The 26,616-nt window shown below is 32.1% G+C and overlaps 1 protein-coding gene across 6 annotated transcripts in view; it reads right to left on the reverse strand.

Moving 5' to 3' along the window:
- Positions 1 to 632: 632 nt before the first annotated feature.
- The window catches only part of Kcnq (KCNQ potassium channel), a 40,695-nt gene continuing 14,711 nt past the window's right edge, over positions 633 to 26,616 (reverse strand). The window contains exons 4-15 of one of the 6 annotated variants that reach the window (XM_083084467.1): positions 24,400 to 24,490; positions 21,561 to 21,687; positions 20,115 to 20,290; positions 19,776 to 19,916; positions 19,034 to 19,144; positions 18,254 to 18,460; positions 14,284 to 14,304; positions 11,875 to 12,119; positions 9,197 to 9,307; positions 5,166 to 5,322; positions 3,406 to 3,528; positions 633 to 2,756 (exon numbers count right to left, since the gene is read on the reverse strand). In XM_083084467.1, coding sequence (XP_082940593.1) covers positions 2,655 to 2,756; positions 3,406 to 3,528; positions 5,166 to 5,322; positions 9,197 to 9,307; positions 11,875 to 12,119; positions 14,284 to 14,304; positions 18,254 to 18,460; positions 19,034 to 19,144; positions 19,776 to 19,916; positions 20,115 to 20,290; positions 21,561 to 21,687; positions 24,400 to 24,490 — 1,612 coding nt within the window. In that variant the 3' untranslated portion in view covers positions 633 to 2,654. The remainder of the gene's footprint in view (positions 2,757 to 3,405; positions 3,529 to 5,165; positions 5,323 to 9,196; positions 9,308 to 11,874; positions 12,120 to 14,283; positions 14,305 to 18,253; positions 18,461 to 19,033; positions 19,145 to 19,775; positions 19,917 to 20,114; positions 20,291 to 21,560; positions 21,688 to 24,399; positions 24,491 to 26,616) is intronic. The other 5 variants (XM_083084474.1, XM_083084481.1, XM_083084497.1 and 2 more) reach the window with 5 other exon arrangements.

Here is a 26,616-nt window from a genome sequence, read left to right on the forward strand (position 1 = left end):
GTTTATTACATCTATATAAACCAGCGATGGATTTAATGAAAAGAAGAGAAGATTTAACAATAATATTTAATTTTATCGCGTGAGATATCCTTGTTCCCGAGGAATTATGAATATTATAAATTTTATTTCTTCAAAGATATTACCTTGACCATCACTTTATTATAATTGATAAAGATTGTGTTTGATTCAAGAATAAATATGCATTCAATATATAAAAGAAAAGACTCAATATATAAAAAATAAATTATTTTATGCCATTCTCGCATTTAGCATTCGCAAAACGCGAGAAAAACGACGCAAAAAAGTATGTATTATGGTATATAAATATGCATAAGTGGATTATCACTTGTTTACGTAAAATAAAGAGAAGTAAATCGGCAACGTAACATGCTGTTGCAACTAACTGCTCAGCTCAAATCAAGCACGTCCGCTGCAGCAGTAAAGCATGGTGTTTTGGTTCACGAGAAAGTCTTGTAAAATGTATATTTTGGACCCTACACCTATATTTGTATCATATACATACATATATATATATATATACATACATACATATATTTATGTACATATATATATATATATATATATATATATATATATATACATATATTTATGTACATATACATATGTCTCTCTTTTTGTGATTAAAAATATTCTTAGAAGCCATTCGATTTAAGAAAATCACTAAAACTACTTTCACTATACATACATATATATATGTATATATATGTATATGTATGTATGTATGTATGTACAATAATAATATGTATATGTTATATATATCAGATGTGATAGATATATAAAGTGCGACAGATTCGCTTGATAAAGAACAATCTTCCGCCTGCGAAGGACTGATCGTTAAGCAATCGACGCCACGAATTGCGAGACAACGCGAATCCGCTTATCGTTAACGACTTATCTGAACTTATCATCGCTTATATATATTGCTCGTTTCATTAAAACTATCTTGGCAGTCGAGAAATCATAAGAACTGCAACCATCCGCATCCGTTTTCTAATATATCGATGCCTCTCCAATTCGTTGGAACGTCCTTTAATCTACATTATAATAAAAAAAAATCTGCTAGATTGTATTCCTCAGAAATTCGCTGACATCGCAGTTCGTGGCTTCGATTTTAGCAATAAATAAGAGTGCTTCGCGTATGGACCAAACGCTACGAAAGTCGTGCGCGGGATTCAAGATCGCGGTGCACATATCCGGTCACTTAATGTGTTTTTCTGTAAATATAATCTACGTACAAAATATAAATTGTATTTTTATACGCTTCTATACGAGAATCGCGATATATACATTTTTCGTACAGAAAGCATATCATTTAAGTCTCTTAAGACCTTCCTCAAGACCTTCCTCAAGACTCACGCGTGTATCGAAGACTAATGTTACAGATACGATACATATACGAGGGAACATGTATCGTATCAAGAATTTCTTTTTTCACATAGCACAGCACCTATAATCTACGTAGACATATTGCTTTTCAGCGCTGTAGGCAAGTGTGATCGTAGCCATAAAAAAAGAAGATGGAAAAGAATCGTATGCGCAGCTTTATGAAGCGGGTTATACTTCGAAGTATCTACATTTGTGCTAGGCCGAAGGTAAAGTAAATTTGGGATAAACCGCGAGAGATCAAGCCCAAAATCGAAGCTGAATTCGCGGGCAACGATCTCGAATTAATTCCATCATGGTTTTATGGAACCCATATATATGTCAAGGCCCATGTTGAAGCACAACCGGACCATGGATTCGAAACCGTAAAATGCTATATATCGAGAACCGCTTTGAAATCTCCTTTAATACCTGATGACGGTTCACGATGAAACGTTCAACCGAGATCAGCAGTCTATGATTTTAATCGACAAGTTTGAAAATCTAGGAAGTTCGGTTATTGTTCCTCTTTATTATTTCTAGTTGGCCCGAAATATATGATGTTCCCTTGTTGGCGTTTACCCATTCTTTCGGCGAACTGAAAATATGGAACAGCGTTGTATAGCCCCTTTTTTTTCTTCTCCATGATAAGGCCGAGATCACCCCTCGATGAATAATGTATTTCTTTCGCGCCCTTCCTTTGATAGCTACGCGTACGGTATCTCGCATGCCTCCGTCTTCAATTCTACAAAGCGTCGTTCACGTGACGCAATTGCGGGGAGAATTGCGCCGCAACTTCTGTCTCCCGATTCCGCGCCTCATTGATTATGCATCATCCTGTGCGTTTGACTTTGTCGTCAAAACGTTTACGCTCAAAGACTCCTCTCGCAATCGACACATGCCTCTGTCACAATTGCTCTTATTATATCTCCTGCCGAGATATACAAGTATAGTCATATAACGGCGCTTTTACGATCGATTACTAAGTCCATTCCATTAAATTACAAAGATATGCAAGCATGGACCTGTATGATCTCAGTGGAATTTACAAAAGTCGAGATTATCCCTGCGATCTCCTCACATCGTGGATTCTCTCGATGCGAATAGAGCCAAGTAGCTATAACAATACTATCGTACGCGTGCTATCTCTCACGTTAAAAGCTCTCACTGAGCATATTCGGCGTCACCGTAGTTATAGTAACGCGTGGCAGGGCTCGTGGAACTGCGGGTGATAGCAAAACGGATTGCACGAGTTCGCCGGGGGCTCTCTGTTACACATCGTCCTCTATACTACGCAGAGGTATCTGTTGTTTCTGAGCTACCGCGTTTAGTACATACATCAACTGGTCCAACTTCTTGTCCATCACCGACAGCTGAAAGTAGAAAGATCGTCTCGATGCATTCGAGTCTGCAATTGTAAATCTTTCCTCTCGAGAAACAGAATATACACTTCGATATTAAAGATTTTGCTTGATAAATTATATGTGTGAGAATTTTTAACGATAGTCGAAAGTGTCGCATATTATTCCTAAGGTCGACTTTAAATAGGACGAGTTCTACGTAATTAATTCTATTATCAGTTTCTCTCGCGGAATAATTAACAGCGTCAAATGTAATACCATCGTATGTTTCGCTATTCCGCGTGTTTCGAATCGCGGAAATCCGTGAGTCGAAAGAATAATTGATGGAGGAGAATCGATATTATATCCAAAATTTTCCCTAATGATAAAAACCACTGGAAAAATTGTTCGAGAGATCTCGCAAATATCAGTATAATTCTATCATAATTCTCTCGCAAATTGAGAAAACTCATTAGCAATCTTTCCTGAATTCATATTTAATAAAAAAATAAAGATGATATCGTTACATGTGAATATAAAACGGCTTAGAAATGATCTCTTCAATTATATATATCAATATCAAAGATGGAGGTAAACCTCATGTTAAAATTTTGCTTAAAAATTAGATAATTATGATAAAATTATAGTAATGTTAAAGTAAAAGAGAAGAAGGAAAACGCACTTGCTGCTCCACTCTGTATAAGCGCGCACCAATCGTCATGGGTTTTACATTGCCTGCTCGGTCGATTCCCGCCAGGTAGCTCCCCGGTTTACCCAGGGTCTGATCCAATCTCCTCTGTAACTCCTGCGGACAAATGGCACAAATGCATTTAATATGAATTCCGTGAATCTATGTATATCATACAGATTATACCAAAAAATGCAGGGCGACGAATACAAAAATCGTTATCCGCTATTAATTATATTGTAATTAATATCGCTTTATTTCTTTTTGCTTCTTTTTCGGTCTTTTTGCGGTCTAATGCAATTTTTGCGAAACGTCGTTGAAATAGCAAAGTAAATTCGCAGATGTATCGTAACTCTATCGCGACTCTCGAAAAACAGAAAAACGATAAAAAATCAAATTTTCGATCTGGAATTAAAATTAATGTAGGCGCTTAAGGCAGAAATTTCGTTTGCATGCTGTGACACTTCGAGAACTGTCGATTCAATTTCTCAATACAAAATAAAGCCCTTTTCGCTATTGTGAAATACTGAAACTTCTTTGACGAAGAACAAAAGGCAATGTGCTCGCAAAAGTGGAGTTATTCGTGATTGATGCTTTGTCTCTCATCATTCCTCTTTTTAATTGTCATCCGCCCTGCGGCAATTGAATAATAATGACTTTATCCTTCGAATCCAGATTAGTATTATCGATGAATATGATATAGCACGATTAATTTAGTATCAATGATAGGCAAATCTCATTATAAACGGGTAAAATTATAGTTTTATTACAATATATTGCTGTTTAAAATTATGAATGTATTTAATTTGAAATTTTACATTAATTTATTATATAAAAGATAATTTATTATATAATTTCAAATAATCCAAAAAAAAAATATTACAGAAAATCTTAATCATTATATTGACAAAAAAAAGATTCTTGTTATATTAAAAATAATTTTATTGTATTTAAATAAATTATTTCCATTCGATAAACTGAGTCTTGTTATATCATTAAACCAACGATGATTTCACTGCAACAATACATTCGCTAATTGTAAGACTATGTTGTCTTAGCAGTAAATTGGATTTCCTTTTCAGCAGTAAATTTTAAGCGTTTCTACGAGCAAATTTACTTGAGCAAAATTTTCCTATTTTATCAACAAAACAAATTTTGCTATAAATTAAATAATTAGATTATAATATCGATTACGATATCAAAATAAACTGTAACAAAATTTGATCGCTCCCGCATCGAACAGCAATAATTTTACTATGATTTTTTTTCTGTGTAGACATGTGCCAAAAATGTCTCGCGAAAATACAACTGGTGAATGCTGCGGTATTTCTGACATTCAATGTGATCGATCTTTGGTGTCCAGCGTAGAGATACAAACCGTAACGATTCTTTGATTAACTGTCAGCTGTTTCACGCCGCGTATCCACGACTCCATTGTCTTCTGTAAATCGACATGTAGCTCGCGTTGTACGCTTCGATCTTATCGAGCTAATCGTACACAGGGATCGCGCACGATTGATTGAACGAGGCGAGTAATTGGCGATCGTTCAGTAATCCGTCAAATAAACGCAATTATAGCTTATTACGAGTTCATCCATCATTAATACACATCATTAACGCGATGAATGATTTGGAGCAATTTATCGAGAGACGGGCGTTTTTAAAATAATTGATTGTTATCTCTATTCTGAATAGCGACCATTCGAAAGTGGAAGATAATAGCAAAGGAAAAGAATCATTATCGAGGAACTCACCTTAATCCGCACCATCATGTTCAAATGACCTTGGCTATATTGTTCAATGACGTCACGCACATCGTATGGTTTCCGAGCCTGTTGAAACTTTCTGCGAGCCACGAAGTACTTGATCTTCCTGATTGCTCGGATAGCATTTCGGTGTGCTTCTGTCAGCCTAGAAAATGGTGAAAATCCAAGTTTAAATCAACATTACGAAAAGAAGCGTTACTTATCTCTTCTTTTTTATTTTTGTTACATCAAAATGAAGAGAACACGAAATCATTAAGAATGTAAAAGAGAATAAAAATATATGCTATCGCGCAAAAATGTTAGTCATTTAATTGAAATATCGCATTATCGAAACGATATTCGATCGCGAATCACTTTATTACGATGGTAGTTTCAGATTCGCTTTTGATTCAGTTTAAAAGAGAAATTGACACCTCTTCGAGAGAGGGAGAGAACTGCGATCTTCGCTAACTTAATTTTCCTAGACGATGGCGGTAAGATGCAACTAGATACAGCTCGTTTCCCTTTCATCGCGTGCTATGGCCAAGAAATAACTGATAAAGTGTAATATTAAATCTCGATAATGTAAATTGCATAAAGTATCCCACGTTTAAAGGTATTTCCAAACCAAACCATTAATACGCTATAATAGAATATAATTACGAATCTTAATAGAATATAATTACAATAAATATAAATAAAATTTATAATATTATTTCGAGATAGAATAACGATAAAAATGTCAAAAATGCTACCCGTTTCTTGTAATTTCACGAGATAATTGTTATACGAGAAAATTGATTTGTGCTAAATGCAATGTTGTACATGTCAATATTCATCTTGGATTACTGTCATATATAGCCGTCAAAAATATTGAGCTTCTTTTCTCTCTCAACTTTATATTAATCATCATCCGCTGCTTCTCGACTTCTTGACGCTTATCCGAAGAGTGGGGAATATGTTCGAGAAGAGCGCCCATTCCTCGGGTGTTTGCGTTCTCGAGAATGCTTAGCTCGTCGGCAGATGCTTCTGTCGTGGGTGTAAATGTGCGAGATAAAATACTTTATATAATGACAACACGTTGTAAGAAATTTCTATGAAATGTCATAATGGAAAATGTCGATCGTTACTATCCAGGAAATTTAGTAATGATAGACGGATAGATGGATTTTTATGAAATAAAAATGCACGCATGAGATAATTACTATAAATTTAATATAAAATCTGCAGAAACATATGAGAGTATATAATATAAAAATAAATAACGATGTACACAAACAACAAATAGAATTAATATAAAAATATCTAGGAAAATTATAAATTAGCGTGTATTATAAATTTTGTTAAATTTTCATTATTATGAGATACGAATAATCCCATTTAGAAAACTTCATTAAACTTGAAAAATTTTAATCGTACTACTTCAAGAATATAAAGTTTTTACTTTTCGCATTTTATTATTATAATTTTATACCGCAAATATAATTATAGTTTTTAATAAGGTAGAGTCTAAGAAGGATATAGTGTCTGCTGAGAATAAAAAAACTATTCGACAATTACTTTCTCCTCGGACATAAATATTCCTTTATTATTGCATTAAATTATGAATAGAAGAGTTTTGTAGAAAAAAAATCGTTAAAATTATCGAATGTTACAGAAAAGCATGTAACTCAGAATAAGATGATTGATAAAAAAGATTGATAAAATGGAAAAAAATACAACAGACCAGGTAAAAAGGGTAAGATAGTGTATATGTATGTATATGTGTTTGAAGGCGAGTAAATGGGCTGCTTTTACGTAGAATGATGTTTTAAAATGAGATCGACGCGCGTGGATACAGCCGGACGAGGCACGATAAAACATTGAAAGATACCTGAACAAGGTTCTCCCTGGTTGGCAAGCTTTATAAGAAAGCTTCAGGCGGAAGTAGGTGAACTGTGAGAGCGAAAAAGGGGTAGAAGGGGGAAAATCTGGCGAGTATCTTTACGTATAATACAAGTTCGAGTGTGCACGAACGGGCTCGACGTCGCGAAAACTAGGTCATTTGCACCGGCGTAAAGTAATGGTGCGGTGAAAAAAAGCACTTACGTATCTGTGGGAGGGTTTGAAAAAAGCCTTTTGTGCGAAATACCGTGCGTTCCATTCGCGTCCGCAGAATCGACTTTTTTCGAAATGTCAATGGCGCGGAAAGCCACGAAAAGGTTGTCCGCCCTTCTGCCCGCCTTCTCTATGAATATCATTCTCGGCGAGATATGTGTATTTTCGGCGGGACAAGTGTCGATAATCGTCGCGTCTAATCGTCTCGCGAACGTGGTTAATTCTTAATGAGCGGAAGCCGGGGACACGGATTTTTATCCCGAAAAATGATGCCTCGTGGCACCGAAACTGACAGATTTGAATAAGATATAATAGCCAGGTGAATGCTAAATTAAAAGTCCAAGGGTATGTTAAATATACAAGCTGCTGTTTGAAACGCTTGAAATAATATTAATAGAAGAACCATATATATAAGAATTTAAGATAGAAGGATATTTGCTTAACAAGAGTTTCAAAGGAAATCTATTTGAGGCGTTAGTTACAATCCTCTTGTAAAGACTTGTACGAAAATAAAATAAAATGTAATCGATATAATAAATGCAATCGATTTTAAAATAAATTGTAATTTAAATTCGAGTGAATATTTATGTTCGATAATATCTCATCGTATAAAACGTAAAAAAAGATATTTATGTTTCACATGTACAATAACAATTTAATATACATAACTCATTCTTTCATCTCTCTCGACTAGATTTAATTGGAAATGAAATTAAAACTTTTTGACTGGAAGTACTTGGTGAAAAAGAGATAGATGATGGAAAATTGAAAAATGCAAATGCAAAGCATGACGACGAAAACGACGTCTGGTAGATTACACGATTACCAAGCTGCGAGACATTTCTCCGGTGTAATATTAGAGATCGAATTCTCTGAGCTATTCGGTTCTACTTTCAAAGGGCTAGAATTCAAAGCTTAGTAGCTCGAGTAGCTCAGATGCACGAAGGAAGCTACATGATTTTCGCAAAATTAAATTTCGCCAAAGTAGAGAAAAGCTCTATTCTTGTGTAAAGAAGTTCCCTTCATCTTGTAGAATTCGCACATAACGATCTGCGCGATATTTGTTGGAATATTATGATGTGCACGAGGTAGGTAGAAGTACATGAAAATTTCGCGGCGCTATCGATTTCGCATACAAAGTGGAAGTAATTTGCATGGAGATATATGTACGTTTCTCGGCTTCCTATACTCTGATTTCGGTCGGCGCGATCTAACTCGGTATACACACGCGAAATGGGCGTTTAATAACTCGACGATCGACCACGATGGCAATGGCTTGAAAGTTCGCTTTAGAAGTTATCGAACGGATCGTAAACTTCTACGTTCTCTCCGGTTAAGCAATACGTACTCGTGCAAAAAAGATGCGGAAAAAAGTTGCTATCAAACGTCAGAAATAAATGGTATTTAATGATTTAAATGATGAAAATTTAATAAACATGCATCCCAAAATTATTCGTTTCCGAATTCGTTGTTTTCTTTTAGCAGCAGTTTGAGATTCAATTTTAAATTTGCTCTTCCAACATCGTATATACACGCTCTCTAAATAGGTCTCTAAACGCCTCTATGAGACCTTTAAATATGTATGACATTTTCTCTGAGGAAATATACGAAGCATATTCAAATGTATATTGAAACAAATGGCAGATACATGGCAAATACAATTGGTTTAACAAATTTAATAAATTAATTTAGTTAGAAACACTCTTTCTCCTAATTTATAAATTATAATAAACATAATTTATAAACAAACTGTTTTCAAACTCATGTTTATTAATCCTTTTAGATTTGTTTTGATGAATATTGCATATTTTTTTCTAAAATTTCTCACAGTAATTTTCTCTTTTTACATATATTCTGTATATATTATTTTTTGTCATAAAAGCGCATAATATTGCGACACAGATTTATCTTTACTAAAAGATCAAAGACGAATGTGTACTCACGTGGTGACTCTTTGCGGTTCCTCGATGTCGATGTCAATTTCATCGCTAGTTGCCTCCGTCACCGAGCTCGTCTGCGAAGTGAAGAGGCTTCCCCTGCCAATCGGAAACACGCTACTCAAACTAACGGGCTTGCGAGTCAGTTCTTTTGACGTCACGGAATTGCTCTAGAGAAAGCGCTCTTTGGACGGGGTCGACGTGTACCTGTCGCGAAAAGTTTCGCAAACCGCTGCTTGCCGTCGTACAATTCAGCAAGAATTATTCCGACGACATTGGTCGCATATTTTATAAATCGTGAACTTTGGCAAAGTCCCATTATCTCAATTAGTAGCGTTCGCCGCGTTTGTAATATTTCAATTTTCCGAAATTAGTATCTTGGACAGATACGTCAAACAGTGAACGTTATCAATGTCTCTCATCTCTGAATTAAACATTTTTAAATCACATGGGGTTTAAATCTTTATGTATCATAAAATGCTTAAAGTTAATCTAAGAATTTGATATCTTTAAATATTTGAAAAATATGAGAAATTAAGTATATGTATAATTAAAAAATAAATCTCACAAATTAGAATATTATGTTATAATTAAATTCATTCATAAAAGTATAACTTTTCAAAAACATGTTACATTCATCAATTCGAAAATGTCTTCTAGAAATAGAAAACATTAATAATTCTATTATACATTATAATCGTCAGTATTTATCTGATAATATTTTGACATTTACTATGGATCGATAAATTTTCATATTGCTATCAATATATTTTCATATTGATTGCTGTCTTATTAATCACAGATTCTTAGAATTAATTTAAAATTGATATGTTTCTTAGCGAATCTTTCTCTAATTTCTTTTGTCACAATATTTTACGTGAAGATTTCTTTCTGAAAGTGTCATTAAACACGTATTTAGTAAATGTTAAGATATCTTTTGGTCGCCTAATGCACCTGATACTGCATCGTTATTCCACTTTCATCACACAACTTCCGAGAGTCTTTCTCCAGAGCAATTTGTTGGATTGCATCCCTTGACAATGGAGAGAAATACCGTTGGGAGATACTTTAACAGATACTATGCCGGTACAAATAACAGATAATTAAACGAGAGTTTACACTTTGTTTTGAAATATTGTACTGTGATGATATCGCAGATGTGAATTCTAAACTCGCATCAATCAAAAACAAAATATTGCAATGTAATGCTACGATTTGTCAGAATTTTTATACGCGCTCAGAGATTCTTTCTAGTTATCTTTATGATAAAACTTAATACGTTAGGAAAGATATTATCTTTATAAGTCTTATTAATTATAATAATAAATCTTTATGTATCTTATTAATTATAATATTTATTTGATATTAATATCATAATCCAAATAATCCATTTAATAATGCGGCAAATTTACTACTCATTGAAAATTCACGATTCTTTAGAGACAAATTACGTATAAATATCATATCATATCCGTCATCAACTTTCAAAAACATCGTTAACTAATATGTTTGAAAGCTGATGGAAGATATCAAATGACATTTATGTATAATATATCGATAAATGTGTTTCAATTAAATTATTCTTCCTATTATTGTTATTATTATTTGTAAATAGAAACCTTGCAATTTTTTATTGAATTACGCATAAGTATTATTTAATATCTTTAATCAATTTCTTGAACACATCGAATTAATGTGCAAACGTGATATGATAATATAAAGTGAATTGGAGAAAACATAATACAACTGAAAAGGAGATGATTCTTCATAAATAAGCTAAAAATATAGAATGAAATAAGCTAAAAATATAGAATGAAATTTTTTCATACGGCACTTCGTTATTGAGAAAAAATTAATTTTGCCAGATATAACTATATTATTAAATTTTTGACACATTTGTCAAATTAGTATTCAAAGGAAATTTCAGCTTCAGCGAAAAATCCATTATTTTTTTAAATATTTTTTAAAATAAAAAGGCAAGCAAGCAAATTGATTAATATGCTGTTTTATTAAAGTGAAGTGTTACTCAAGAAATTTCGCTCGAGATTAATTGTAAAAGATTCTTGACGATAAACGCGCTTATACGTGTTCCTGCAAACGAATCTTCGCCCTTGAGAATCAACGAGCAATTACCTGGGAGTTATCGAAACACCTCACTCGAAATACACTTTTCATTCGAACCTACTCGACGATGAAGGCAACGAACATTCAGAAAGAAGCTCGCCAATTTCATGGTATCACCTTCATCTCCGTTGCTTTACTGAGCTGTAAACGAAGCTTCCGAGCGACTCTTCCGCTCGAAGAAATGGACAGAAATCCGTCCATTAAAGATGACGACGTGAAATTTATCGCACTGTTACCAAATTTAAACTCGAATTGCAGTATATGATACTAACGAATAATATTGATTAGAAAGTCAAAATAATTTTCTCTATTATTTTAATATACATATATTCTAATTTCTTTCCCCGACAATATTTAAAACGAAATTGAGAAAGAAATCTTTCGTGTGTACGTAAATTATTTTTTACATAAACAAATTATTTACATCTTTTGATTGTATTATTAATGTATAATGGATCCAAATACGTATATCCGGTTATTTGTACACACGCATAGAATCAGTTATGAAACAAACCCAACGGAAATTTCTCTCTTGATTCTATAGGAATTCAATCACTCACCGATTGTCGCGTCTGGCGCGATTCGGCGTGCCCGCTTTAGGTTCCTCCATGTAAAAAACCACGTCCCCCTCGTTCTCGAGGCGTTGATTGTCGTTCTGGCCGGTTCCGGCGCCGGCTGATATGCCGCCGGATATCGTGACGGGCGGCAGGGACGATTGCTGTTGCTGCTGCTGGCCATCCATCCGATTCCGCGACTTCCGCCTCTTCAGCACGCTCGCCTTCTTTGCCACCTGGATCATCAGAGACTGAACCCCCGGTGCCCTCCCATTACAACACACATCAAACACAACATGCACTATCCCTACTGGCCGAATGTGTTTGACCACTCTCTCTCCTAGCACGACGAGGTAATCGTCGTCGTCATCGTCATCATCATTATTATCATTATCATCATTATCATCATCTGGAGTATATCGTGCAAAAGCGACGATCTCTCCCGCGGGACGTCCGGAACGTTTGCGGGAAATTACGCCGGTCGCGAACCGATGTCGTTTATGTCCTTTCAGCACGAAACGGCTCGATGTAACCGCACTCCGGAACCGGAACAGTCCCCGGGGCGTACTATCGATATCGAGTGCATTGTACACGCATTAAAGCGCGTGCTCTCTTCTTCCATTATTCTCGAAATTTTACATTGTAAGCGCAAAATGTTGCTAAAATGTTTCGTTTGTACCAGCGTATTCTATTAACCGTCCTGATGAGGAAATTTTATACAAACATAGACGTGTTTTAGAAAAGTAATACATTTTATATGAGAAACGCGATCATATTATATCAAAAATTTGTTAATCATATTTCATCGGAGGGATCATTATGATTACAAAAATGTAAAATATTATAATGGGAAATCGAATAAATAATATGTGATAATAATAACTATAAAAAAAGTTTATTTTCAGATTTGTCATTTATATTTTCCCTCTTTTTAAATTTAATTTTATTTATACAGCAAAACTTTGTCATAAAATAGGCTGGCAAAATTTGACAAAGCAAAAAAAATCTTAAAAACATTCTGCTCGTCATCGACATTTAAATCTTTCGTATATAAAACGTCTTCCGATTTTCCGACATTTTCTATTTTCTTAATACTCGTATTTTTCATGCAGAGACTTGTCAAGCCGCAAGACCGGCGTAAAATCCCACACATTTCTGCGTTTGAGCGAGATTCCAGTCTTTTCGCTTTACAGATTGCAGAGGCAAGAAGTAAGCGCGCGCACACACATACATTACACACAAACATACATATATAGCTACAAATGTTATGTATTATTCAAGCTCGTGCATGTTAAAATATCGCTAAATATAAGATAAAGTCACTTTTATATATTACATGATACCGATGGTTATCCAAGAAAGCAGCGTAATGGTGCGCCAAGAAAAATACGTAAGCCAGAAGTATATAGAAGCACAAATACGATCAAACAAATGATTATTGTTCCTTCGTCGGCAAGCTTTAAGGAGCTTATGCAAAGCCTCACTCGTCCAAGAAGAAGTAGCTTGTTCAATCGCTAGCGAATCATTTTGTTTTGTCGAAAAAAAAAGAAGAAAGTTAATGGCTGTGTGTATCTGGTCTGTTTTCGTTGACATTTGTAGCTTCGAGAATAAATAAAAAAATTCCAATCAAGCAGAAGAAACGTCTCTCGATATAAATAGATAAAAAGAATTATCTAAAAATTATCTACACTAAAGCTAAAAAGCGATGTAATTGCCATTGCTTTATCTTTCGTAGGAAAGATTTTTACGGTTTTATTCTCTCTGTGATGATAAATATTTCGATCTATACTTTCGTCGCACTTTTAATTCTTTGAACGTAATGTGATTTCTTTCATAGTCTAAAAGAATAACAATTTAATAAATTGCAGCTATATTAATCTTTCCAGCTTTTATTATAGCAAAAAATTGGTCAATATTTTTATTTTTTTCTTAAACTATCCGAAAATATGTATTGAATAAAAAATAAGATAAAATTAAAAAGAAAAATATATTTTTAAATAAAAATAGAATAAGAGAAAAAATTCAAAAAATTAAGATAAAAAATTTAAGTTTAAAGAAATGCATATTTGTTATTTGAATGATGGTTTACAAACATATCAATATTACCTTCTAAAATAATATTAAATGTGACTACATATAATGACGTATTTACGTAAAAGTTCAGGTAGAGTACCTTCGTTAAAAATAAGTATGCGGCGAAAGTATAGTATTTTGTCATTATAAATCTTTCAATATGCATATATTCTCTACATTCAGCTGACACAGTGAGAATACAGTGACCCCTCTTACAGAATATAAAAGATAGACGTTTCATGGTGTAACAGAAATGTGTAAAGAAATGTGATAAAAAGTTGGGAAAAAATAAACATGCAAAAGATAGATAAGAATAGAAATAAATATAAACCATTTACATACCATCTTCTTTACACAAATCAACTGAAATATATATATTAGGTATATTTTATCATCGTTAAATCATCACTGAGCATTGTTTACTATTTTAAATAATGTATCGCAGAAACACGGCACTTTCTCTCGATATATATGCGCGTTTTTGACACGGGGTTCGAGAACTTTGGCAGCAGATGCAAAATGGAGACAATATTATTAGTACAATCGCTCCATAATCGAGCGTATGCAAAATGTGCCGATAGGCTAATTGAAGTCTGGTAGTTTTTCAAATTTTCCCGTCATAAATTTATTGTATAATGCTGTAATAGCCTTAAATGCCGTTGATTTTGGACACATCGCTCGCATCTGCATTTTCCATTGTTCGAGTAATTTTACGATGTTTGGACACGTTGCGGAATACAAATACAAAAATATAATAGTTATTTCGACGATAATAATCGAAAATGGAAATCAAACGCAGCCGTATTGAAAAACCAAGTGTCGTTCTAAAAATATCGCGTTCGTTATTTGACTCGTATATTCAAAAAGCAATTTATTTGAGGATGACAACTATTGAAGCTATTCTTCAATCGATAATGTGAAGTACAAATTCATTTAAAAAAAGACAATACTCTACCCATAAAAAAACATACCCATAAAAGAAAAGGAACCCATAGATGATGATAGGTTAACAAATTAATTTCTTATGGACATTATATTTACGCAATATGACAGAATCACAGTTAAAGAACCGTATAAAAATACCTTTGCAATTTTACTTATATTAGATTACAGGTATAAATTTACATATAAAAAAATAAAACTATTCATGCGTAAGCAATAAATTTTGCTGATTGGAGTTTCACAAGGTTGTACAATTTAAACCATTTTCACGTAAAAAAAACAAATCTATAATATTTGTTATATAATATTTTAGAAAATATTCCGATATACACATATATCTCATGTGCTCAGTATTTCAACTAATAAATAATATGTTAAATTTAAAACCATAAGGACATATATTGAAAAGATAAAAATTAGTCCATTAAAAAAGGGGGCAAATCGTCCGCATTATGCACTCTGTAAACGAAAACAAAACGAACGAATATAAAAACCAAAGCGCAATGCTCGTTACTTGATACGTAAAGGGGAGATAATGTACAAAAGCTTCTAAGCGCATCTTTAACTGCATAAACACACGTATGTGACTAGCACAACATGAAGGAAAAACAAAATTGTCTCGAATTTCGGCGATAAATAACGGCCAGGGATGGGAAAGTTACTTTTTAAAAGTAACTCGTTACCGTTACTCGTTATCGAGTAAAAAATGTAACTCGTTACCGTTACCGTTACTTCAAAAGTAACGATTCGTTACTTTTCCCGTTACTTTTAATATTAAAACAAGATAGAATTAAATAAAAAATTTACTTTGGTAATATTTTTTATTAAAATATTAATATAAAAGCAACAAATTCTTTATTTTAAATTTACAAAACCATAAAAAATTTAAAGAGATATAGATTTTAAAGCACTTAACATGTAACTTCACATGTAAATAAAAAAATTTTAATTTTCATTAAATTTATAAATACAGCTAAATTTGCATTCTTTTTGTGCTCTCGTCCGATATTACGTCAAACTTAAAAGCTGGCCAATCACATCCATTCCTCAGACGAATGAAATAACTGTGATTGACCAATGATGTCATTAATCGCTCCAGAGGTGGCTGTGAAGCTGGCACGACAATCTACGAATTTTAATGTTCTTGACCAGTATGACATTTAGACCAGCATGACATTTAGATCATTCCGACCGTTTACTATTTTATAAATAATTATTTAAAAAAATCTCTCTGCTTGAAAAATGTTTCTAAAGAATAGAACTTTTATAGAACTGTCCAGAACTGCCGTTAAAACTACGGAAAATCATCAGCATGACACATTTTTACTAAGTGTCGTGCTGGTCGAGGACATTAAAAATTCATAAAAAATTATTAATTATTGAAATATCGGTCTGAAATTGCATATATAGGCTGAACTATAGCAGAATTATTGGGAACTCTTGCTAAAAATAATAATATTCAACGCGTTTTGGTTCTTTAGAGGGAAGAGTGTCGTGCTAGATTCGCAAAGTTAGCACGACATTTTTTCGATTTCGACTTTTTAATAGAAGGAACTCTTTAATTTTTATCAGAAACTGTAGAACTATGAAAAGTGCTATCAGAACTCTTAGTATTTTTTTGAAATTCGTAGATTGTCGTGTTAGCTTCACAGACACCTCTCAGAGCAATAAATTTCATCCGAAATATTATCGAATTTTATATGAATGTCGATCGATGACTAAAAATTGAATATGACAGAAATACGATGTCATAAGTTATTTTCAAAATATGAAAAGTAACGGTAAAAGTAACTGTTAAGTTCGTTATCGTTACTAAAAAAATGTAACTACGTTATCGTTACAGTTACAGAAAAAAAATGTAACGCCGTTACCAATCCGTTACCAAAAAAAAGTAACTATAACGGTAACGGCGTTACAAGTAACGCGTTACTTCCCAACCCTGATAACGGCACATTGAGAACATCGAGCAAAATTCGCATTCTCCGCTTGCATCCATCCACTGCCAAATTATCGTCGGACAAATAAAAATACACGACCGTCATTGTTGTTATACGATTATAGCGACGAATAATATTAGACGACGGATTCCCTCGCGAATTCCCTCTCATCATTATGCGTAGAACACGGTCGCGTGGAAAATTTTGTTATAGAAATTTTTAACAGCAGTCTCATATATGCATATGCTGAATATTCGATAAAATTGTACAGCTTCGATATTACATCGTTACTACATTTCAAATACATTTGCAAAATTTGTAAAATGAGAGGCGCGAAATCTAATGACATTTATAGTTTTATCGTTATAAATATAAAGAGTAAATCTATTAGATTAAGAATAAATCTATTAGTGATAAATTAAATCAATAATCAATGTTCGAATTTAGGATTACGACACATTTTTTATACTTTGTACAATAATTTGATATGTGTAAAATATTTGTTTCTCTATTAAGTTTTATATTAAGAAATGTATTAAAAATCCAGAATGTTTTTTGAAAAAGTTAAAAACCTTTTCACTAAATAAAAAATAAAAAAGTGTATTAAAGTCAGTGACAAATTTCACTAGTCTATTTTTTCGTTTCTCAATTTTATTTAATAAACATGACGAACACCTTTTGTATGAACCTTATTTCGATATATTTAGCATGACATGGTAATTGAATGCTTGATTAGTTTGATTTATTGATCGCCAATTAAAAATATTTCGTATTTTTGGCCGAGGATGTATAAAAGGTGTCTGTTACATCGAGATTCGCTTGAACTAAATTTTGAATATAAATTTTATTTCAAAAAGCGAAAAATCTATTCGTTTTAATTAAAAATCTAATTATTTAGCTATTGCTTCCGAAAAATGTACGATTATTGTTCTATATTTCGTGTATATCATTCTTTCAAGCTGCTTACTCGCGCGGCACAGATCGACGACATAGAACAAATTTGATTTCTCGAAATCCGCTTAAGGGAATATACGAAGCGAGTACAAACGGCGGGCTACTCCACGACCCGGTATTAGTCGATAATCCGATCGCGCGGTGGGACGTATATAATCGTGATAAAAGTCGGGAGACCTTAGCAATTAGCTCGGAGATATACGATATGCGGATTGGGCGAAGTACAATGGGGGTAATTTCAAATCCATTAGCGTGCTCGACAAAGGGGAAAAGGAGCTGCGGTTTTCCGCGAGCCTCAACGGGGTGATTACGAGATTCGGATTAGATCCGTCTCGCTTGTGACACGGTAATCGTTCGCGGCACGATCAGTTAGAACACGTCAAGGAACATTATATAAGCAGCTAAGAACATCAACAGTCAACAACTAATACGGCTACCTCTCCCGCTCTTCGCTATATTCGCAAACGAAGAAACGTTACCTTGCCAAGGGGTGTCGAAGGCTGCCCAGTTGGCGCCGGGTCCTTGATGTAGATGTTCCACGTGGCGACGCTGTTGATGGCCTTGTCGGAAGCGTAACACCTCCATAGGCATTGTATCAACATCGCGGCAGCCGGTATTTGTCGATTAAAATGCTTCTGCCGTTGCTTCTGCTGTACCTTCAACGCGAAGCCGGAACCTAGGATACCCTAAAAGAAATGCGAAAAACACCCATTCGCGATAATGATCTACTTGCGCTTTATTGCGTGGACTAGCGTGGAAACAAATGGTCAGAATGATCAGATGGACAGAAATACTTGTAAATATATATATTTAAACTTTTTTTCTCGATTAATTTCAAATTGATTACTTCTGTATGATAATATCGAGATATTTATAGTTTTTAAATTATAAACAATCCAGAATAAAGATTTTTTGGAAATTGAGAAAGCTCTAGAGAAATGAATAATAGAATAATAATTGTTTAATTTAAAAAATAGAATTTTTTGATAGAATTTCTTTGAATTGAATTGAATTAATCTAATTAAAAAAGTAGAGTTGAATTTCAGACGTAATTAAAATTATGTATTATATAATATTATAAATTAAAATATTTTAATTTATAATATTATAATATATATACTACAAATTAAAATAGCAACAAAAAATTATGAATTATCTTTGTAATTATTTCAGAAAAAAGATCGATTTTAATTTTGGTCGGAATGAAAAATCTATAAATAATAAACGAAATTTTTGAAATAAAACAAATATGTACTCACAGCTGGAAGTGCGAAAAAGGATATAGCAAACACGCTGAAACATGAAGCCACAATTTTTCCCATCCATGTTTGCGGAACCGTATCACCGTAACCTATTGTCGTTACTGTGATCTGCAATACCGAAAAGTATTAAATTCTCATTATGTCTCATTGTTAACACAGGTAAAATTATCATGTGTGATACAATATCTCTGCAGGTTTAAGCCTGAGGGGTTTTCGTTACGCAAACAGTTGACGTTTAGTTTGTCAACATGTTTGTTAACCCATGAAATCCAGTCAGTTAATCCTATTAATTAGCGCATATTAGCACTCTGATAAGTACTCTACATATATCGCATGCACTCTATATAAGTGTTGATTTCAATTATCTGCATATGATCATTGATGCAATTGCGATTCGATTGTTTCCGCGATTACTATCATTCGTCGATCTCTTCGCAATTTTTCGTCACTAATTAACTATTCATATGTCATTGTTTTTCTTCAAGCATATATCCTTCATAAAATTTCATCGATTTAATGATTTATAGAATTTATAAAATTTTATTGATTTAATTCTTTATTGTATTTTATTTCCACTGAAGAGACAGTTTTCTTTTCTTTTCAATTGAACTCTCTATTCTCTTTGAATGTATTTCAGTAATTAAAAGATTTTTTTTGTTCCAACAATAGATTGTCGCAAAATTACATGCTGATATAAGAGATGTCTGATAGAAAAATTCGTAATGAGAGATATACTCACCACTCCCCACCAAAGCGCATCGGCGTAACTGGAGAAGTCTGTTTTGCCGTCGGGTCCGAGTGCATCTTTTTCGGCGAGATACACGAAATAGCTGCTGAAAATGAGGCCTAGGAACCCAATGTACAGCGTTGTGATTAATTCCTGTAATATAAAGAAAATACAATTATTTTTCAAGTAATAATATAAATATTTTGTATTTTATAAAAATATATGAAATATATATATTTTGCGCATATTTACACATACACACACGTTCTTAATTTTCTATAGATAATTAAAATAATTAAAATTTCGGATGTTGATGTATTAAAATTAGAAACTTTTCGTGGCGATGTATACCTGACGATGTATGAAAACCACGGAACCTAAAAGCCGCCACGTGCCGCCCTGACGATCGACATGAAGCATTCGAAGAATTTGCAAAAATCGAATACCCCTGATGGCGGAAGTGGCGAATACTTGACCGTTGCTTCCCACTGATAGAACCACCATGGACGCTACCACAACGATTAAATCTAAAAACAGACAAGAAATATATGTGAGGTACAATATAAAGAAATAATCGAATAAATTCGTATACGTAATACATTTATATAATTATAGACCGTGCACAATATTGATGCACACATCCATTAGAATACGATAAATATTTTCGATCATGTATAGAATATTGATGTATAATCGGCTGTATAATCGATAATTTCACCACGCATCTAATCCGATTATTAATGTTTAATCTGACGTTATCATTTATCTGCAAAATTCATTTGCCGATTGAAAATAATAATTCTCTTGCCACACATTCGCGCTATGAAATTGCGGTAAAACACGTGGGATTCCGATCACCTTTTTGCAACCGGCATATTAATAATAATAATCTATTTTCTACGATTACCATTCCATACTTTGGTGCTTATAGGTGAAATGAAACAAGATAAAAGTGCATACTTTTAATTATTTGAGAAATATATGCACATTAATCGAGGAACGCGATTAATTTACCATATATAGTGGAATTAAAATTTCTATATAATAGATATATAATCGAATAAAAATGTCTGTAACAGTAACTTTTATTACACGTGCATAGAACTGTTTGTTACTGTGCAGTAAACGTGATGTACGAAAATAAAAAAATATGATTAATTCGGATACACACTGATTTTCATCAATTGTGAGTACGCATGATTGGAGAATTTTGCTCGAGCATATCATTTCTCGGTTTTGCCTTTGGCAAGTTATAATAATGCATGGATTATAAATTTATAAATCAAGTAAATTGAAGCAATTAATAATCTAAATTAATTGATATATTTAATATAAAGAAATTTTTTCCTTTTATTTTTCACAATATTTGATAAACGTGCATATTTTTGCTTGTATTTACGATTTCGACAATATATTTTCATCATCAACGTAATTGCAAAGTAAAATTCAAAACAGAGGACAAATAATGAATTTTTAACTGGGTTTGCAATTAAGAGAGGAATTTTGTTCGCGTGTTTCATTCGTGAAACGCGTCCGGCAAAACGAACAGCCGCGATACACAAAGCGCTCGCAATCTTGATTTTAGCGAAATGGATTCGATATTAGGGCCAGGGCCTAATCTCGCAAAGTTGGTTGCGCAAACGGTTCTACAAGCGATACGAATACAAAGGGATGATTCTCACGATCCAATTTTACCGTCGATCCGACAATGCGAATATCGAATTAATTTCGGCCATATCGCGTTTCGAGCCGCAACGTGGCTTGCCATTATGGGACGAGGACACCCGCACAACTCACCTATGATACAAATCGGTTTCCGTATGAATCGTAGCCGCCCGCAGCAACCCATGTACTTCGATCTGCAACCCGCGCTCCATAATCGAACCATGTACTCGACTCCGAAGAATACCACGAGACATATTTCCTGAACAGTAATGAAGTATTAAACTCAGATGTCATGTTCATTCGGACATCATAATCATCAGATATCTCACATTAGCGCACATCTTTGTTATATATTTTGATTCCGGCTAAATATATTTGCGCGGCCTGATTAAATCAATTGCCCGATACACGCACTGTTACCGAGACGCAAAAATATTGTCTACCGAATAAAAGAGATAAATGTAAGAAAAGAGAGAATTTTTGTACTTCAATATATTATCGAAAAGCGAATCATACCTATCTATTTTAGTTATATTTATGTTACCATTATATCTCTCGCTACTTATATTTCTTGCATATATATAAAATTTCATAGTCAGATTTTCCAAGTGTTTTAAAATTATAATTTATATATAATATTTATGTAATAAAAGTTGTATAATTTACTTCTCATGCTTCCTTTTTCTTCTTTCTTAGATTTATCTCTAAAAGATGCATTATTATAAAAAATGTAACAAACTTAGCGTTCTCAAGGCTTACAAAAAATACAAGTTAAATTATACTTAAAATAAGATTATATTTAAGATAAGATGTCTATCTCTTTACGCTTTGTAGAAGCAACAAGAGCAAGGAAAGAAATGTAGTTTAAAGAAGTTTTTTTTCTATTGTATCTTTCTATAACATATATATATATATATTTCTTTTTCCTTTTCTCTTTTTAAAATTATGTAAGATATAAGTAGCTTATCATTTATCACTATTATTTTATTACTATTGTTATTGATGAAAACAAAATTATTAAAAAATATATTGATTCTATACAAGTTTAATATACGCAAGTATACGCGATTCAATTAACTGATATACGTATATAACTATAGTGATCAAAGAAATATTATTAGCTATCAACATGTGACATTCAAGTGAAAATGATCAAACATTCGATAATGTGATAGACAATTTAGTTTAATCATCCAATATTAATAGGAAAAAAATTGCGATTAATATAAATGTTGGTTAATCATATCGTTAAAATGAATATGTTATGAACACGGTTGGCATATGAATTCAGGTGATTATTGTATCGATTGTACTAGTGCTGTTGTATTAACAGGACGCCCTAGAAAGACGAGGACATCGACGTTAGAATCGCAACGAAGCGGAAGAGATCCTTGAGAACTGCCTTACTATATGTATATCTCTCTTTTATAACTCAGAACTCAACCGAGCTTTGTGTTTTATGTGTATTTACTTGCGTTACAGAAAGTTGAAAATATCGCCTAATTTTTTATAACGCGAAATATTGATTTGCGAACAATGCAATTTTTCGTATCAATAATTTTATACAATTTGTATAACTTTATAGAATAGAATTATTAAAAATATTAGACTCGAAAATATTAAAATTAAACAAATCAGTTTTAATGGCAATGTGAGTCAAGTGTCGATCTTATAACACAGTTATTTATTATATAAAACAAATAAGTATGAAACAATAAATACAAATGTGAAAAGTTTGCGAACGTTTCGATCCTATTTTTGGGCCATTCAGTGCAAGTGTGATGATTATCAATCTGGTCAATCTGATTGTCAAAATGGCTCAAAAATAGGGTTGAAACGTTCGCAAACTTTTCGCATTTGTATTTATTGTTTCATACTTATTTGTTTTGTATAATAAATAACTGTGTTATAAGATCGACACTTGACTCGCATTGCCATTAAAACTGATTTGTTTAATTTTTATAGAATAGATTGTATAAAACTTTTACAAAAAAGGTTTGACTTTTTCCTTTTCTAATATAAAAGAGGAAGAATTAATTTTATTTGTGCAGCCTCGAACAACGACAGAAGGAAAAGAAGTTCCGTTAGGAACTCTGCTATAAAGTCTATTCTCGGGTGGGCTAACAAATGTAAACTTTTCTTTTCAAGGATTAATTAAATAAAGTTTGTCTTATATCTCTTTATTTCGAAATCCTTGTCTATGAAACTCTAATCATTATTTATTGCTTGCACTTTGCAAATCATTTCTTTGTATATAACCTACAATATTTATATTAACTTTTCCTCGAGATAAAACAATGAGTTTGGATTTTGTATATATAAAAAAAATCACTTTGATCACTTTGAATTCACTCAGACAATCTTATCTAAAGGAAAATATTGAAATATGATTTTCCAATTTTAAAATAAAAATTATTGAAGTTAAAGGACTATTTTGGAACCAAATCTCGGAATTTAACTCTCTTTATACAATTTATTACATGTATGTATTATACTATTTTATATTTTATATAATCATTATTCATATCTCTATAAATATAAATAATAAAATTTTTTTTTATATTTTCTTAGTTTAATTTTAAATAGACTTTGAAATAGATTTTTTTCAATTCAAAGAAAGAGATATATTAATTACAAGGATGTAATGTAATATTAAAATACAAGTACATATAATATTGAAACATTTTAACAGAATAATGATCCTCTCTTTCCATACTAAAAATGATCGATTTAAAATTAATCAAAAAAAGTTATAAATAAAAGGGTCTCAGATCGAATGTATGTTTTTTTCGTTTATATATATATATATCGATGCGAATGTGATAGAATGTATTCTTAATTTTATAATTCCAGTCTTTTAACAATATGATGTACATTATACGAGTAGTAGTACTTTTAATACCTTGTGTTTAGTCTTAATTACACATTCTATATCCTATATTATATTTAATAACAAACATGGATTACTCACCATCCAAAACAGAGTTTCGTTTGCGAAATTACTGTATTGGTCTATCGTTGACAAAACGCTAAATATGAGGCACACCAATACCAACATGAACCTGCAAAGAAAAACATTTTGCAATGTATACAAGATAAATTGATCGCAGTTTAGTTCTATCGTAAACTTGCGTCCAGACGAGCAGCTTGAGTAATTAGAAGCATAGGACGTCATAAAATCAGATTAATATCTAAAGCAACTTTAGATTCTTCATCGCACTCCGCATTAAATGGCGAACTGAACGAAACTTTATTCTATTACAAAATTTCATCTAGATGAACAACTTGATTAATTGAAAGAGTAGAACGTCATACATTAAAGTCAGATTTATATTTAAAGCGACTTTAGATTCTTCATCAAATGCTCGCCCGTTATTCTCTCCTTTTAAAGAGCTTCAAACTTAACCATTCTTGCACCACTAAAAAGAATATACCGAACTTTCGGACATTTCGTGATGCGCTTATGGTAATCGCCGAAGAACAAACTTAGTATAGAATGTCTTGGAACTATTATACTTTCCTTTAGCTAGAGATTCTTACAAGATAATGGAATCTGTTTTCTTGCGCGAATAGATAATGAGAAATGTAATTACAGTTGATATATAAGATTGAAGATAATGTCGAAATAAACAAGAAAGGAAGCATCATAGTTTTGAAACGCATCATGTGGTAAAATTTGATATAAGTCTACATTAACGATAATCTAGATCGCATATCAAATTTGATATAATACATATATGTGATATACACAAATGTAATACTTGAATAATTTATACGACATAAACAATAAATATTATTCGTCAAAAAATGCCTCATAAATGAAATGTGATATAAATTATGACTATGCATTGTATTGCGTGCCAGCTTGTACGTCATCTAGAACTTTGTCTTTATTCTCGGAATAATAGAAGGAACTCTTAAGCTTACCTGTTTTTCTCGCCACGAAGTGGCAAGTTATTCGTCGTACTACTATATGTCATTTGAGTTTAGTCAAACTGATAAATTACTCGACAAACTACGGAGGCGTGATACACTAGACAGCTATGTTACTGATTGCCAACGTTGCGAAGCGTAACTTTATACTTAAACAAACTTGTACAAGAATATTATCAAAATATATATGTCTAAGCGTTCGTGATATTTATCGATCAAGATTACATATGTCTCGCATCGATTTAGTATAAAAATATTCATAGAGGACATTTGTGATAACTATTTTGTTACTTTACATTTCATAAAAAATTCACGAGACACCATTTTCAGAAAAATATGATGAAATCGATAAGAAATTTAATATTTAATTTTCTGCAAACTACGTCCGAGATTTTCTGATATTTTCTTTACATTATATTTCCAGTTTTCAATAGAGAAATTTAATATAAATTAATTATATATTAAATATTAATCATTTAGAGAAATGATGTTGAATTTATCACACATTTAGCAAAATCGATCTTTGTACATAAATTAACTTTTTTATTTATTTATTTTACTTGTTATTTATTTATAACATTTTATTATGACAGATTAATTAATATAAAATAAAATGTTTAAATTAAAATATGTTATATCAACTATACACAGAAGAAAGGCATAATAATTATCTCAATTATAAGAGTTAAATTTTAACTTGACAAAATATTCATTTTATGAACTATTTGTATTGAAAATCATTATTATGCATATTTAAGGTATAGAGATATTAAAATATTTGTTTTAAACTATTTTGCATTTAAAAATATTTAATAACTGCGAATAACGACAAGTATAAATACTATGCTTATAAAAAATGTAATTCTTTCATATTATTTTTATTAAACATAAAGTATTAGTAAGTAAAGTAGCTTTTATTAAACATAAAGTATCTATATCAAAAAAATATTTTATTTCTTATGCATGTATTGGTGTTAAAATATAAAATATCTAGATGGATGTTTTCCATAAATGTAATAAATTTGATAGAGTTCGTGAAGATTAATTATATAAAAGTAGATAGATTATTTTGCATTTAAAAATATTTAATAACTGCGAATAACGACAAGTATAAATACTATGCTTATAAAAAATGTAATTCTTTCATATTACACAAAATTAAATAATTATGTTTATTATGGTATATTCTACGGGATATATTATGTATATGAAAAAAAGCTTTTATTAAACATAAAGTATCTATATCAAAAAAATA

This window comes from Camponotus vicinus, unplaced genomic scaffold (genome assembly GCF_025532165.1).
Source record: "Camponotus vicinus isolate PSW18456_S1 unplaced genomic scaffold, iyCamVici1.0 SCAF_1, whole genome shotgun sequence".
Lineage (NCBI taxonomy): Eukaryota > Metazoa > Arthropoda > Insecta > Hymenoptera > Formicidae > Camponotus > Camponotus vicinus.